The following is an 18,250-nucleotide window of genomic DNA, read 5'->3' as shown; positions in this document are numbered from 1 at the left end:
ACAGAAACCTTATTTTACAATCTGAGGCTAGAATGCAAAAGTGGACAAGTCTTCATACATGTCTAAATTTGTTGTGGAAAATGAAAAACATATATGAAAGTGCTTGTGTGTGACCTACAAGCATACTTTTAAGGAATTAGTATACTTTGTAGCAAGGGAAAAAATGAGTACAAATTGGAATCTATTGTGAAATAATGCAAAAATATACCAAGGAGTATAGGCAATTTAGCTAGGAATTAAACTCTTCAGGTTTTCATTTTTAAATCCTGTATTTACTCATTTCTGGCTGTGCTGGATCTTCATTGCTGCGCTCTGGGTTTCTCCAGTTGTGATATGCGGGTTTTCCTTGTTGTTGAGCACAGGCTCTAGGGCAAGTGGCCTTCAGTAGTTGCAGTGCTGGGGCGTAGTTGCCCCGTGGCATGTGCAATCTTCTCGGACTGGGAATTGCATTGGCTGGCAGATTCTTAATCACTAGACCATTAAGGAAGTCCAAAACTTTTCAAGTTTTCTTCTTGCTGTTCTTCCATTGTGTGTGTTTTTTTTTTTCCCTACTAAAGTATAACTGACCTATAATACTGCATTAGTTCCAGGGACATAGACTGATTCCAGATTTCTATACATTACAAAATGATCACCACAATAAATCTAGTTACCCTCTGTCACCATACAAAAATAATATTATAATCTCCATGCTGTAAATTTCATCCTATGACTCATTTATTTTGTAACCAGAAGTTTATTTATACCACAATCTTCCTTACCTCTCTCACTCATCACCACCCCCTGAACTTTTCTCAAAGATTTTTCTCAAACTTTGAGAATTCTCAAAGATTTAAATCTTTAAAACTGCAGCACAAATATGTATGAAATTTGTAAAATGTAGATAATCTCACGAAGATTTTATAATTTGCCAAATTAGTAGTGGAAAGGCATACATGAATCAGATGGGCTGTCTTTCTGACCATATCCTCTTAAAATCTACTTCTTCTTTGATTTTCTTTTGACATCTAATTGTAGAAAATTCTGATATATTGATTAAAAAAAAACCATACACTTGCCAAGATTTTCAAAGTTTAAATACTGTAAAAGAACAACAACAAAAGAGACCAGAGTTCTAAGTTTTGCATTGTTTTTTACTAAAGTCCAGAAATTTCCATATGACAAGTACATCAATGAAATGTTCCCAAAGAAATACTGAACAATATACACTCTAGTTAGCTGAGGATTCCAGCTCAAGAGTTCATACTTAATTCTTGTGCATTAAAAATCAGCATGGATCTTAGATGATCTAGAATACACTGTGTTTTGAAATCCACAGCTGGTTTGATTTTTAACCATAATGAAAAACCAGTATTCCTATTCCATCAAATGTGTTTTACAAGCAATAATAAATTCAGATCCACTGTATTATGCAACACACATCTTTGGAAAGCAACATAAAACAGTGAGATCGGATCAGTAGAAATATACAGTTAAAAGAAATACACAAAGTACTGTAGTTTTATTAAAAACTACTACTTGAGAAAGAAATCTTTCCACAAATAGCATAAAACTGTAGAATGATGAAAGGATCTGGGAAAGCTTTACAAAAGCCTAATTCCAACTGTATCTTCCTGAGGGTGGTGGCAAAGGGTATTTCCTTCCTTCTCTGGGATATCCCTGAAGGAAAAAAAAAAAAGCAAAAGTTTACTTTGTGGATTAATCCTCCTGCAAAGAAATTAATCTTACTTCCGATGGAAAAACACACCAAAAAGAAAGGGACTATTTCTTATAGGTATATCACATGGATGGTCTCCATAAACACGTGTATTTGGTTTTCAGCCTTTTCCAAAGCTGCACGCGAGTGGAAATTAGCATAAATGCTATCACTGACAAATAACCAACTCAGCCTTAAGCACATAAGAAATTCCTTAAAATGTACACAAATGAAGGACAGTGAAGTGTCTCGTGTAAAACACTTGTCAGTCTCGCCCACCACCAGCCCCTCCCCCATCCCCATGGTATTTCAGGCCACACTGTAGGAAGGTGCCCATGTCATCCTCAGACACATTAGACTAGGAAAGCCATTTTGCTTAACCAAGGCAGGAGCTTGCTGCCTCAGCTGAAGCCTGCTGCTGCTAAGTTGCTTCAGTCGTGTCCGACTCTGTGCGACCCCGTTGACTGCAGCCTACCAGGCTCCTCCGTCCATGGGATTTTCCAGGCAAGAGTACTGGAGTGGGTTGCCATTGCCTTCTCCTAATGAACTATTAATTTTAGGCATTTTTGTTTGTTTAGCTATAAATAATAGTAGACCACATTAGGTTATTACATAATCAATTACAGGGAACTTTCATAACACTTCCTAGTATGCTTCCAAACACCATTTCAGTACAACCTAAAGATAAATGTGATGTGTCTGCCATCACAACTCCTCATTTCTAGGGAGGATTCTGAAATGGACCCCTTTCCCCATACTGAAGCTCAGAGCACTTTACTAGTTCTCCACTAAAAATATACTGAAAGTATAATTTTACTGGTTTTAACAGTGAACTTCTACAATTTAATAGTGCTTCAAAATTCTAATTGAAAAAGAAATCTCTGCAGAAAAAAGACTGAACAAGACATGTATTTCCTAAAGGTCCTAAACGATTTAGATCTCCTGAGTGAATAACAATTATACCTCCTGGAACAGCAGAAAGCTCCTCTAAAGGGAGGGTCTCCTTTAAAGGAGGCAAGAGAGCCACTGAACTGGGGTCAGAAGTTAACAGGCACCCCCAGCTCTGCTGCTGAATAACTGGAAATCTGAGGTTTCAATTCCTGACTTGGAAAATGAGGGGACTGGACTCAAATTTCTCCAGAGCAACTTCTAGTTGCAGGTACACCTTCCTTTCAATAATATTCACTGTTTCGGTTGCCTGGTGTCACCTTGACTCTAGCAGCATAAAGTCTCGACCTAAAGAACCTGCTGATATATAGCATCTGTCGAGATTCTGGGCAGACAGTATGTATGTAAAGTAATATTATACGTCTAAAGAACTGTTACAAAATTCTCTCAAAGGACAACTAAGATGGTTATTTTCTTGTAAAGTGAACTGAGACTTTTAAGAGTACGCCAAAAAAAGCGTGAAGAAAAGATTTTTCTTAGCTGGCAGGAGATTCTTCCCAGTTGTCAGGACAAAGGGACACATGGCAAGAACTTGAATTAGAAAATTAATATTTGAAGCACTGCAAAAGGCTGAGGTAACACAAGGTAAGCAATTTAATAACCACTTCACATCACTGCAGGTGCCAACTCCATGAACACTACACACTCTGAATCACTGCATTCAGACCCTGCTTTCTGGCAAGCACTGAATTAAAGAGCATGTAAATACTAGACAGGGTGTCAAATGGCTGAGGGACAGACTGAGGCAAACAGACCTCAGGCTTAAATGTTGCTACAACTGCATGTTATAAAGAGAAGGAAATAAAGCTTCCTCTTACTGAATTTGTCTAGGAATTACTATACTCATTCAATGTATAGCTGGTTTAAATTTAGTTTAAAAAAAAAAAAAAAAGTGGGAAATTAGGAGAGATTTCATCCCATGAAGACACAACAGATAAATCAAGACAGAAAACTCCTAAGGGGAATAAAGGTAACAGCTGAAAAGGTGAGAGATTACTTTCAGCTTCTATAAAATTACCATTCCTTTTGAGAGATCTAGTTTCTAATAAAACAAAAAGCAACATCATAAAGAGAAACAATATGTTTTGGTGCTGGACCATATTTGTGCTAAATATTGGACTGCTGTGATTAAAGGGGCTTTTGGTCTGAAAATTCTTCAGCATCTTCAAAGTACAACCTATTTAGTGAGGCAGATACTCATCCCATAAACATTTTTAATGAAAGATCCAAGGGCAACTGAGCTACTCTTAACAGTACTGACATAGATATATTTTAAAACAACCAACCAACCATTGAGTCCCAAGAGGTACGGTTAGGACAAAGTGAGCAGTAAGCTTTCCACCCCAAAGCCCACACCACATTCATCACCTGTCTCCCTCCACGATCGTCACGTCTGGGTGGATACCCGCCCGGACCAGCTAGCATCTGGTACTGGTTTGGCTGGAAGGCTGCATTTTGGGTTTGGAGCATCCGGTTCCATGGTAGCAGAGGTTCGGCCCCAACACCTCTGTGGAAAAGCATCACATTTACGTTAAAGGTCAAAATCTCACAGGTATCATTTCCAAATTTGGGACAATCCAATGTGCCTGGATTTGTCATATGGGATATATAGGATCAGAGTGGCCTTTAGGTCCCTCACAGCAAGTGTAGTGTAACATATTTCATTAAATATCAGCATTTGTTTAAAAGTCAGTTGAATCAGAAAGATATGACTTAAAAAAAAAAAAAAAACTGTTCATCTTCAATTGTAAAGTTTCCTTTTTAGTCACTCAAGTTTTGGACCCAACATCACCGAGTTGGCTACATTTTAAGATGCTATCCAAAGAGTAAACATGCATGAGACAAGAGAATGAAGCTTTATTTTTAAAAATGTCCAGGCTCGTTCTTCGAGTCTATTCTTTCTAGTTAATTGCACGCTGCAAATGAATTCTTACTGCTGAGTATTTTGAATCTAGGGTAGGGGACTTGGCTGTTTTTTCCCATCCATTATTCTGCTCAATATGTCAGAAGGTCTGATCGGGAGGAAACCTTTTCAAGTTCTATTGATGCGGCTTTCAATTGACCATGGTGACCTAGCAACATGAGCACTAATTGGCATGGACTGACTGGCATTTGGTGTACAGTTTACATGGGAACACAGATTCAAAAGCTATTATAACCCAGTTTGCTGGCCCGGATTACTGGTCAAAAGAAATGTTTTAATTGTTTTCAAGTGCCTATTTTAACTCTGCAGATACAAAACAACAGGTATGAAGTATTAAATCATAACAATTTAAAGCTGTCACATAAACAGTGTAGCAAAGATTTACCCTCTAAAGGCAATCACCCTGTATGACACAGCTTTCTTGAGGTATTTTCCTCAACTTCCATTTTATTCAACAGTCACTACCAAGAATAAACAGTAGCAAAATTCCCCAGTGTATTTCAGCAGTAGAAGCTTTGGGGGCTGTTACAGACATTGGGAGAAATTATAAGAAAACCTGAAATTTGCTAACACACCGAGTAGCTGGTATTAGCTATGACCACATCAGCATATGAATCTCACTGCCTAGGTCTTAGCGGGGAAAGCCCAAAGCTGGGCTCACTGGGTAATGCATTCTTCTCACAGCTATTCAAGCCTGAATCCATCCTCTCCACCCCCACTCTCCTTCCTTCACTTGGAGCTTGCCCTTTAAAAAAAAACAAAACCAGCAAAGAAAACTATGTTTGTGTGATGTCTCCAAGAACTGCTCTCTAAAGAATTCTAGAAAGGCCAGTGCTATTCTTCACAGTGGTGGGACCAGAACTCTAATAGTATAATCTGCTGTGAGTTGAAATAAACTGAAAGATCTATACCTCAGAAAGAATATGCATATATTTGGGGCTTTTAATTATTTTTGAATTCACTAATATAAATATATTTCAGCGAGAATGGCTCAACTGTGAAGCAGGAACAGCTCTGTTTGCAGAGAAGACACAGTCTCTTCCAGTTTCTGCAGGACTGAGCAGTTAAGCTTCGTGCTGTGACCAAGGAGGCTCGTGAAAATTGGGCCATTAATGCAAAACCTGCTTGTTTCACACACAGCTCATGTTTTCTCTACAGTTTTACAACAGTGAAACTCAGTCAACTGAGTTTCAGGAAAATCAGCTGGCATGGCTAAAATACATTATAAATGCACTTCTACATTATCTTATGACCTAAAGACAGGAACAAGGCCACAATGCAGAAGCACAAAGTTCTCCTTTTGGTTTAAAATGATTACCTAAAATGGTTTTTGACAAAAATATAAAAATAAAATTTAATCAAATAGTTACAAATATAATTAATTAAATGGAAAGAGTCATGTAAGCGGGACAAGTATGAACTACCCTCTTCTGCTTGGTAGTGGCAGAAAGGCCTTTATTATACATAAGTTAATCATATTTCTATACTAAATATATCAGTTTGCAAACACTTTTACAAACTGAAATCTGCCCTGGAAAATACATTCTAAATGTGAGACGGAAGTGCTGAGGCTGACACACATTTTTTTAAATGAGTAGCTACTGATTGAGGCAACTTATTTGAGGCATTCTGTACCGTGGATGGCAACAATATTCTTAAGTTTCTGAATTACTGTTTTGGAAAGTAGCTGGCAGTATGACATAATTATATACTACTCATTGGGATATTTTAAATTTATAAATACACACACACACACATATATATGTATATGACAAATCAGCTTTTAAAAATCTACAACTGAGCTTAGTGCCCATTAAGTTAAAAAACTAAATGGCCACTTTGGATAAGATATGGCCAGAAAAGAGACTCCCCCACTGGTAAGGACACAGACAATAGGGCAGCACCCAGGGGAGGAGGAGGCACGAGCTGGACCTCGATCACCATCATGATGACGGCTATCTTGAGGACACCATCAGGTTGTCCTTTTGCGGGGAGGCAAAGGTGGGAATGGGGTGCTCCTGTTGTAATTTAAGTGAAATGAATATATGAATTATAAATACTATCTCAAAGTAGGAATTAATTCAAGGAACAGGGTAGTTTATGTTAAAAATAAAAAAGTACACTTAAAAAATTTTCTTCTCTATTAGGGTTCTCAACCAAATACTTAACAGTGCAGTGGAAAAGTACTGAACTAATGATCAGTGAAATCTGGTTCTAGTAAGAATTCTACTTGCCAGTTGTGACATCTCAGCAAAGTCAAAGTGAGTTTGTATGTTCTCCTCTATGTTACGTAAGGTCAGCAAGGTTAGACTGACACAGGCTACAGAAATGAGTGATGTATCTGCTGAAAGGCTGGCTAATGGAGACGTTTAGGAGGCTAAATTCAAATTCTGTTTTCTTTAAGAATCAACTGTGTTTCTTAAATGACCACACTCTAAGACATAAGAAAGAATTCTATTAAGCTCACAAGTAACTTCTGCCTTATGGCACGGTTTTAGTTTCTGACTGAAAGTACACCAAAACTCCTACAGAACACATCTCAAATCTGTTGGGTTCACAGAGTCAATCAATGTTGACTAGGGCACAGATCATAGATCAAAGAAAACCCAATGGATGTCAGGACATAAGTGACGATCTTAGGGGGCTTAATGTGGAGAGGGAAGGAAACCTGTAGGACTGAAGAAAGGGTGCCTCAGAAGGGGAAGGACTTCTCTGAAGTCCCTGTGGCTTCACGGGACAGGATGCTCACAGCCAGTTTTCCAATGAGTTTTGCTTGGGTGAAAAGTTTCTTGGTAAAGAACAGTATGGAAGAGAGACCTCAGATAAGCTACTGAACTGTGGGCTTCAGTTTCCTCACCTATAAAAGTAATAACATCTACTTCAAAGGGGCGACAGGAGGAATAAATGAATTCATGTTTCTAAAAGTATATTAGCACAGTGCTGGCACTTTGGTGATTATTAATACCGGTGAGTATTCAATAACACGGGAAAAAGCAAGCAACAAAGTGGGGAAACCAAATCTTAAACAGCAAACGTGACAAACGTTCTGCAGAAGAAGGTTATCTAAGGAAAGATCAGTGTGAATGTGATAATATGTATTTAGAAAAATTCACCCCTCACTCATTTAGTGTGGCGATGGTGCCACTCTGAGGATGCTGAAGTGGCACATATCATGTGCCCTGAGCACTCACACTGAAAGCAGAACGTAAACACGGGCAAGAGCAGCTGTTCCAAATTAGAATGCAGCTTGCACTAAGTTGCTGATACTATTAATAAACAATTGAATAACATAATTTCTTTTATCTTCTTGAAGAAAATAATGAAATGAGGTTTTGGAGTCTCTAAAAAAAAGAACTTTCTTAAAGGGGGTAGAGGTTATAACCCTGTTCAAATAACACTTCATTCATTTCAGATGTGAACAGATCAGACTGCTAAAACGGCAGAGGAGAGGCAAACAAAACAGATCATGACTGGGAAGGCAAAGAAGGAAGCCGTGCTAGGAGGAGGCTTAAACTCGTCTCAGCATTTACTGATGCGGGCAAGACCAGCGTGAGACGACAGACTTTAAAGCTGCCCTTAAAAATTATTCTTCAGATGTTAATATAATTATTCATAACATGCCTGGCTGCCTTGTCGTACAGAGACCACCTGACTTAGGCGAGCACAACTTATCAATGAAAGAACACATGTCAAACATCCCTTGTTATTAAACCATGTCACATTCTTCCTCGTCGGTGGTACTTATTAGACTGCAGATCCCATAATCCTCTTCTGAGTCCCTTCTGCGTTTAATTCAGTTCAGTCTTAAGTAGTTGAAGAAACTGTTTTCAGTGGCAACTAATAACTACTGACCTACAGTGACACTGCACTACAATAAGCTTGTCAACCCTGAAAAAGTTGTACCAAAGAAGCTGATTAGGACTTCAAGAGGTCTGCAGCAAGAATCAATGGTTGGTCTGTACTGACACTGTGTTGCCGGCAAAGAAATGATAAAAGTGGAACCCCATTAGTTATGCCTCATTAAGCTGCACAACTCTTCTAAAAAGAAATTTGTTTAGCCTGACCAAAACCTAATACAATTTTAAGCTCTCCGTATTGCATTTTTCAGGGCACCTCAAAAGCATCAATATAGTAAAGGCTACGAACCAAGAAAAGCAGGAAACTATATAAATATGAATCTTTTACTTCAGTGTGTTAACCATGTATTTTCCTAAAGAACAGGCTCAAGAGAAATTCTTTAGAGGGGAGAAAGTACATTTCATACTACAGAGAAAGCCCAAACCTCAAATACTGGTGTGAAAAATTACTGAAAACTCATGTCTGCTTTAGTATTACCTGTCAAATCTTTGCTGCTGAAAAAGGGGAGGGGGACCTCGCCAGGAGTCCTGGGGCCTCACATCTGGAAGATAAACAGGAAAGGATTAAACAGCAGATTTTTTGTTTTTGAAAAGTAATTATTATTCAGCTACCCACATATAGTATAATTAACAATTCTTGGGAAAAACTGAGACCAAATATGATAACTAGCATAAATACATACCATGGAAAAGTGAAAAGATATGAGATCAACAAGCTCAAAATTATTTCTCCTTTGATAAGAAAACATAGCTTTTAGTTTTAGAAGGCTTTCTCATTAAACTCACACGTTTCTCTCTCCCTTGCTGTGTGTGCATGTGTATGCAAAGACATATGTATGTATTTTACACTCACATTTTAAGTGCTGTGCAAAACGATGGTATTTTGGCTTTATCCATAAACAAAAACTGAACAAACAGTAACTTTAATAGAAAGTCTAAAATCTGACCCTTAAACATGTCAACCGGAAAGCACCCTGACTTTCTGAGCTGTGCTGACAGGACTCAGACAGCACAGTCTCTCCAAAACAGGCCAGAGGATGCGCTCACAAGGGATCGCCTACTTCCCTGCTGTTTTCTGACAGTCAAACCTCTTCCCCTAACATGAAGCGAAGCCGGGAACACTGAATGAATGACAAGGAACAGATAAGTGGCTGCCGCCCTCTGTGTAAATGGGGTGCAGGGCACCCCCAGCGAGGCCCACAGTTGGTATCAACTATCCACTGCTCTGGCCCCCAGTCTTGGCCACCTCGGCCACCTTCTGGCAGGGTCTGAGTGTGACCAGCTGTTCCAGGAGTTGTCTAATGAGGTCTCCGTGTGAGGACAGTAAGGCCTCCAGACTCCCAAGGACAACAAGGCTTACCATAATGTATTCAAGCTCACATTTTAATAGAAACACAAACTAGAAACATGCTTTTCAAAATTACTTTCTTAAAGGAAAGAAGAAAGGAAAGCTTATCTCTGGTTACCAACCAAAAAGATGCAATCTGGGTTTACTTGAGGAGAAAAAGAAAGAGAAGTAGAACGGTGCTTTAAAACCTCCTGCTAAGGAGAATCAGGAACAAGTAAAGGCACCTGGCTGCTCACAAGGGTTCCAGCAGGAAGCACCTGGCTGTTTCCGCTTTGGAAGCAACATGGCCAAGGTGCTGGCCCAAAAAAAGCCTCCGAGGTGGACAAACCAGCTTAGGGGAGCAGCCCAGTCCTGGGCCAACGGCGCATGCGTGCATGAGGCCTCTACCTCCATCACTCCCAAGCAGCTTGCCATTCCAAACTGAAAGAGGGATGCATTTCCAGTCAATGTGAATCATGCCTCCCTGTCATCTCTTTAAAACCAAACTGCTGTTTAGTTGCTCAGTTGTGTCCGACTCTTTGTGACCCTATGGACTGTAGCCCACCAGCTCCTCTGTCCATGGGATTCTCCAGGTAAGAACACTGGAATGGGTTGCCATTTCCTTCTCCAGGAGATCTTCCCAACCAAGGGACTGAACCTGCATCTCCTGCACTGGCACTTACCACCCGCGAAGCCCTAAAAACCAAATTAGTAGCAGTCAAACCGGGAACAATGCTGATGATGTTTCTCTGTGGTCATTAGATATATTCAGACCTGAATGGAAACTCAGGAAGTTCATCACCACACAATTCACAGGAAGCAGGGCCAGGAACCCTAGTTCGGCCCAGAGTGATGTCCGAATCACTATGCACCATTAGGAAATCTAAATCAGAGGAGGTAAAACCAGAACTTCTTATAAGACAGCAATCATTTCATCTGTGTGGTTTATTCCTATAGAGAAATCTAAAATACCCCAAAACACTATGATTTTCAACGAATTACGAAAAAGGAATCTACCAACAGTAAAAACAACACTTGGGCCACTTTTTCTGATCATTACTTTCTTAAACTTGTAGTCCATAACTATTCAGATATTGTACCAAACTTAAGTTTGTGAAAACTGGTAAAATGTTCCCAGAAGCATTATAGTTTAGCATCTTATTTAAACAAAGTTAGCTAACATTAAGAAACATCACCATGGAACAGCTAAGCCCATGGGCCACAACTATAAGCCTGTGCTTGAGAGCCTGGGAACCGCAACTACTGAAGCTCACCTGCGCTCTGCAACAAGCGAAGCTACCGCAGTGAGAAGCCCACGCAGCAAGGAAGAATCAGTACAGCCAAAAAATGAATTAATATTTAAAAAAGATCAAAAGAAATACAGTAAATTTCATTCGGATCCCTAACTCTGTACTTCACACGTTCCAAAATCACTGTGGTCAGCCCAGAAACAGGCCTCCTTTTTAACACTTAATTCTGCGATTCAGGTTGCATGGTGTCTTTATACACAGTGTCATCGCAGAGTACGCACTCTCCACGGGACTGCCCCCTAATACAAGGAGAACTGAATGAAGATAATTTAAAAAATACACTCACATTAAGAAAAGCCTTCAGAAATGTTTATCCTAAGGTTTTATGAAAAATAAAGGTAGGAAAAAAAGCAGGTGTATCTCCTCCCAGGAACAACTGTAAGTAGAGGGAAAGTCCTCAACATCCTAGATTATTCACTACATCCGAATATGCCACGTCGTTAGATTAAGCACATCAATATTTCTAAGAAGAACCAGAATGTAAAGTTCACTGCGCACAAATGTTTTCTTTGGAGAGGCAGACCAGGAAAGAGGCCGGAGTTCCTACCCCACCAATTCTGGTATGCCAGATGCTTTCCTCTCTGTTTCTCGTTCACTATTTCTTACCACCAAGACAATCTTCTTTCCAAACTCAGCACATGCAAAAACTATCATTTTTTGTTAAAAACCTAAGCAAATTTTATAAGACTTTTAAAAATTCCATCACACGACTATTAAAATACCTCTTGCTCTCCATCAAAGAAGAAAACTAAAGAGGATCGACAAACTTCAAGGCTACCTTTAAACAAATCTCTTCATGTGGCTCTGAACAATATATATGGCCCTTAAGTGTTCATAAAGCAGAAATACTTCCTGGCTGAGAAGTAATGAAGTAGAATGTAAAACAAACTTATTATCATTCATTTGTATGGCTCTGACAGAAGATCCATTAGAGAGGGGGAAAAAAAATTCTGAGATACTGAATTGCACTTCAGAAAGGTAGAAGCACAAGAGAGAAAAAAAATGAGAGCTAATTTTCCCCCGTGATCTTTAAAAACACATCCGTTTTCTAGCGATCTACGGCTAGAAACCAAGGCTTTACCAACAGCTCCTCAAGTGACAATTTACCTAATCACCGTGGCAATCACAGAAAAGATTCCATGTTTACTGATTGCCACTAATCAAAAATCACTTTTCAAATGCAGATAATTGACAAGTTTACATGAAATGAAGAGAAGTGACATGCCACGTTCTCCAGGCTGCAGAAGCAAATGCTTTATTCATGCCGAGCACTCAAGGCTGCACTTGACTCCAACAGTCCCCGGACAATCACCCATCAGCCAAAAACTGACACATCAAAGACAAATCAAAGACCAACAGTGAGACGCCTGCAGCAGACACTTGACAGAAACTGGCTCTGTGACCAGTGGCTCTCCTTGATGGAACTCAGCACCACACGAAGAAACAGCTATGATACTACAAATATTTTAAAAGACTGACTAACCAGTTTAGATTTCAATTTTACTATAACTATTTCTAACCAAAACTTAAAGTTCAAAATTCTATGGATGAGGAACGCTATATAGAGGATCATTTATCACTTAATACTTTCATAGCACGCACCATGTGCCAGGTACTGGTTCAAGTACTTAATAACTTAAACTCATTTGCCATGGAATTTTGTGAGATGGGTATTCTCTGTACCATTTCAGAAATGAAACAGCGCTGAGTCCTGATCAAAGCCTGCCTGAGGTCACAGGCTGCCGAGGGGTGGAGGGGAAGCCAGGACCACGCCCACCGCACCACGCCACGCCACGGTCCACGTGCACTTGCGCTGTTGGCTGAGGTGAGTCTCATGTTATTTTATGTCAGAAGCACCAGGAGAGCTGCCTCCTCAACCCAAGACTCAGAAGCTCAGGATCTCCAGGAGGCAAGACTGAGGATCTGCATACTACTTTCAGTATTTTCGAAGTTTAGAATACACACATCTAATTAACATAGAAGAGGAAACAAGCACACTTCACACATGCACTCTGGGAGTGAGGGTCTTGACAACACAGACTCATGGGGAGAAAATAAGAAAAGATCTTATCACTGCTCTTCTTAAAAGGGTATCGCCACCCTAAAGCACTTGGTATTCAAAAAAGATATGAAAATGTAAAGGATCAGATACAAATCAGACAGGAAATATAGAGAGAGATACTGATGGACGGATGGATGGATGGACAGACAGATTGGTTGGCATACATGCAGGGATTAGGCCTGTCTGCATAAATAGAAATTGAGAGGTCACAAGAGGCCATGAGATAAATATGCCATAAAAATCTTAATGACAGTAAACTTAAAAAAAGAAAAGAAAGAAGAAAAGCCAAATCTTATGTTGAGCTATGTGTGAAGAGTATTGGTGAAACTTCGCAGGACATGGAATTTCCTTTCCTGACAGCTATAGCATTTGTCTGTGCTTACCGTACAAGTGTGACCACAGATGAGTGCAGACTTTCGCCTCTCTCCCTAACCAGAACCACCACCAAGCCTTTCCACAACCGAGTTGTACTTCTAGAAATGAGATGTAACTGTGCACTTTTCTCCTTTGAGAAGCTTTAAAAAGCTCTTGCAAAAAAAGAGACTCACACAAACCACTGAATTCTTGGAAGGATTAAGACATGACAACAATCTCACAGTAACCCTTACTAGAGAAATAAAAATGTAGGGAACACTTTGTAACTTGTTTTATGAGCCCAGAATGTGTGAAGCTGTAAACTTATCTCTCAAATCATAGACATGAATCAATATCCCACAAAATGCTAACACACACACACACACGCACGCACGCACGCACACACACACACACACGGATAAATCAACATTAGGCTCATTCCAGTAATGCCAGGTTAGTGTAACAGTCAAAAATCAGTCTGTGTTATTCACCATGTAACAGAAGGAGAAAAAATATAAAACAAAGAAACAAACATTGCCACCTCAAGAAATGGAGGAAAAGCAGTTGATAAAATCCAACACCCACTATAAACAAGGAATAGAAGGAAACTCCAACCTAACAAAGGTTATCTATACATTAAAATTTTTTAATTCTTAAAATATAAATTAAAAATTTACCTAAAAATTAAATTATAGCCAATATCATATTTAATGGTGAAATATTACAAGTCTTCCCCTGAAGACTGGGAATGAAACAAGAATGCCCAGCATTACCACTTATGTTGAATCACACTAGAGGTCCTGGGTAGTGCAATAAAGTAAAAAAGACCAAAGGCATTAAGATCAGAAAATGAATACATAAAACTGTCACTACTCACAGATGACATGAATGAAAAGGGCAAAATCCAAAAGAACAAACAGACAAGACTTCAGAGTAAATGAATTTTAGTGACACTGTCAGTCAATATTCAAAAATCAACTCTTTATATATATACAAGCAAGCAACAGGAAAATGATGTTTACAAGTCACCAGGCAGGGAGGGCCACCTGTTTCTTGCTCAAAGTGAATCCCTACTCTACAAAGCCTATTTCCTATTTTTAATTTTGATTTTAAAAATTTTATTTATCTTATTTTGGCTGCACCAGGTCTTAGCTGCAGCATGTGGGATCTTCCATCTTCGTTGGGGCATGTGGGATGTTTAGTTGCAACATGTGAGATCTAGTTCCCTGACCAGGAATCGAACTAGGCCCACTTATATAGATTCTCATTTGGGTCTGTGATGCCCTGATTAGAACTACTGACCTGGGTAATACTTCCCAAGTGTGTTGCATATCACAGGTGATATAAAAGATGGTTTATTAGAGGTCCATGAAAAAGCTTGTTATCATCGTGGCTGTATTCACTTGGATGAATATTTGAAAAAAGGACATCAAACCCAGAATGCACTGATTGATGATGGAAGGAAGCTGCTTAACATGGAGCCTGTGCTTTCTTTCACCTGTGCTACTCAAACCTCAGAAACTCTACTCGACACAGTAACCTGCGAAATTCCCCACAACCGTAGTCTTGAGAATGACTGACTAAACCAAGACACAGACATAGATGGATTACACCTGGGTCTAGTATTTGCATCTTATTTTGTTCTCCTCTTAGGAAGCCGTGGTAACAGCAGATAGAAGTAAATGGCCAAGAGCCACAGAAGAAAGGCAATGACGAGGAGCGTGTGAGTGAAGAGGAGGCTTTAACTATCCGCCGGAGGTGTCCTCACCCACTGGTGAGCTCTTGGGGCACAGACAGCTCTGTCAAACCGATTAGATGCTTCAGTTCTAGGGGGTACATCCTGATACATACACACAGATATAAATGGAAATGCTAAGAAACACTATTTGCTCAATTTTGGGGGAAAAGTAGCTAAAGAAACTACCGTACCAAGCAGCTCTCCACAGCCTATTAAACTCCATGCCCTCTGTGCTTCCTTCACTGAACAGCTCAAGTTCACAGACTTTACGATGGAGGCAACAACGCTCCATTCACTATCATCAGGACACACAGAGAAACACAGACAGACAGACAGAACACAGTGAAAACAGAACCCTGAGAGCCAGAGACTGTCAGAACTCCTTTCTTACAGGACTTCAGGTTAAAAATGCTTTTGTAAGTAAATTAGCATGAAATACTACTAAATACAGGGCATAAATATTTCCCAACAATCATCACTTTAATCTGGTTCTTTGACAGGTGTAACTTTGATTTTAAAAGAGTTCTAAGGGTTCTCTGCAATAGAGTAACCCCTCCTGCTTTTTCTAAATTTAATGTTTCTTTGAAACATTCAGAAGAAAACTTAAATGATACAACACTCGGACTTAACAAATGTCAGCATCTTGCCACACTGTCTCTTCCCCTGCCACCCAGGGGCTGACTGGTTGGGAAGCAATTAGACAACCAGGAATGGAGATGCAAAGGCTTCATGAAGAAAAGAGGCTTTGAGAACTTGGTACATGCCCTGTATTTTCTAGCAAATGAGCACAGCCATGGAGTGCAAACGTTAACATTAAATGGGGATATGAATTAAAATGAATGCAATTACGCTGTTAGGTCCACCCTTTTAGCAATGTGGATCAGAAACCACCCTTTGTAGCAGTACTTAAGCTAGGAGATAGAACCCATTATTGAAAACGTACTTGACATGAGCTTTGGAATCTGGGCTTGTCCTCGCAGAAGTGGCCGGTACATGTTCCCCTGGAAAGTTGGGGGTGGTGGTGCAGCATTGCTGTAGACGCCAGTTCCGGAGGAGCCTCTCGGCATAACATGGCTGTGAAAGGACCCCCACAGCCGAAACACAAGTTAGACACAGACATACCCATCACTATTATAATAAACAAATGCCAGCAGTCATCTCGTCACTACTAGATCTGACCAAGACAACGAGAAGTTGAAAGATTTATGATGAACAAAGTTCAAAACATTACGTGATGATGGAGACAGCAAATGTTCATTTGTTACACCAAAGCCTCCTGATAATCATGTAAATATTTAATACTTTATGCAAAAAAATCATTTCAGTCTATTTCTCTTTTTCTGCATTATACTTAGTTTTTCCCTTGAAGACCTATGCTGTTGCTATCACTATACAGTTGACCATTGAACAACACAGGTCCACTTACACGTGGAGTGTTTTCAACAGTAAATACCAGAGTCCTGCACAATCCACAGCTGCAGATTTTCAGTGGGTGAGTGTCCCTAATCCCACAGGTGTTCAGGGTTCACCTGTATATACTACTGCTCTATATTTTACTATTTTCAGTTTATTGCATCAAACATTTCTCTATACCTTTCACAGTCTTCCTAAGTGTAATGTGTATTAAGTATTACAGAATACTTACAAGTTAGTGTCTCATACATTACTAAACCTGTCCACTCATTTAGTACTAGTTAATACTAGTAGTATAGCCAGCAATGCCTAGAGACATGGGTGTATAACTAGGCTCCTCTAAAATATTTTCTCAGGATAAATTCTAAGAAGTAGGAATCTGGATCAAAAGTTCAGAGGATCTTCAGAACTTAACACTCTACTTAGAGATACTTCTTCATTGCTTTCCAAAGTGGCTGAAATAATGCAAAAAAGAAATGTAGAGAGTATTTTAGACTTGAATTTTTTTTTTAACTATTAAATGAAGACTTTCAAGCAACCTGCTGAATACCTCACATTTACACATCAGTTTAGAAACTATCCCAAGCAGTTAATCCCCACAACTTCACAAGGCTGATGTGATTACAACCTCCATTTCACACACAGGAAACAGAAGCAGAGAGAGGTTCTATAACTTTAATAAGAATATCCAGTGGTAGACAAAGTGTCTCATCCAGACACTCAGGACTCAAAGCCCATGACGCCACTGTCCCTTACTAGTCACTGCATAAAGTACATGCTACTGATGGTAACCTATTGCCTAAAGCCCACTTTGAATCTTAAAGCTTTCCTATGAACTGGAAATATCTATTTATGAGTTACCAACATCAATTCACAGATGATAACTCATTAATACATGCCCTAGCACTTTGCTCTTTTTATCTCAGCTTTATGTGTTTCTGCTTCAAAGCTCCCTCTTTTATAGCCAAGAAAAAAGAAAATTTGAAGCTAATGAAAGCAAAGAATAAAAAACAGAAATTCACAGCAGAAGAGATACAAAAGGCCAGCCGACACTTTGAGAGGCTTGACCTCACTAACACGGCAGGAGATACACTCAGGCATCACGGAGGTCTCAACACATGGGCACGAGGCCCAGGAGCTGGCGGCTCCTCACAGAGGGACTGTAACACCCAGAGGTTAACCCAGTCACAACTCTCTTGAGGGTAAAGAGCATGTTTCATGCTTTTGAAATAATGGTCAGAGACAGCAAAATCTCTTGAGAGAAAATAATGGAATTCTCAGGCAACACAAAGCAACAGATAAACCAAAGGCACAGAATTGAATTTAAAAAATGAAGAAAAGCATCAAAGTCATTAAAATAGCTGCAGAACAGTTGTATTTAATGATCTCGAATATCTGTGGTATAAGTGCTGACAATGCTCCATGGAAGATTCTGAACAATCAAAATACATAGACAGAAAAACCTACCACTCACCCCAAAGCCCTGAAGGCTGCGGGATCCAGGTGGACAGGCCGCCGGTCCCGGTTAAAGCCGAGCTGGGGCTTCCACTGCCGTCCGTTGCTGGATTTCTCCCAGTCGCTAGGTTTCAGGACCGGTGCGGGTTTTCTAACCATTTGAAAA

The 18,250-nt window shown here is 39.7% G+C and overlaps 1 protein-coding gene across 2 annotated transcripts in view; it reads right to left on the bottom strand.

Annotated features, from left to right (window-relative positions):
* The window catches only part of XRN2 (5'-3' exoribonuclease 2), a 66,573-nt gene continuing 49,435 nt past the window's right edge, over positions 1,113-18,250 (bottom strand). For both annotated transcript variants that reach the window (XM_018057268.1, XM_018057269.1), the window contains 5 exons: positions 18,104-18,235; positions 16,160-16,290; positions 8,904-8,967; positions 4,013-4,151; positions 1,113-1,659 (listed from right to left, as the gene is read on the bottom strand). In XM_018057268.1, coding sequence (XP_017912757.1) covers positions 1,594-1,659; positions 4,013-4,151; positions 8,904-8,967; positions 16,160-16,290; positions 18,104-18,235 — 532 coding nt within the window. In that variant the 3' untranslated portion in view covers positions 1,113-1,593. The remainder of the gene's footprint in view (positions 1,660-4,012; positions 4,152-8,903; positions 8,968-16,159; positions 16,291-18,103; positions 18,236-18,250) is intronic.

This window comes from Capra hircus, chromosome 13, assembly GCF_001704415.2.
Source record: "Capra hircus breed San Clemente chromosome 13, ASM170441v1, whole genome shotgun sequence".
NCBI lineage: Eukaryota > Metazoa > Chordata > Mammalia > Artiodactyla > Bovidae > Capra > Capra hircus.
Note: the sequence above shows the minus strand (reverse complement) of the source record. Positions and strands in the feature narration are given on the sequence as shown.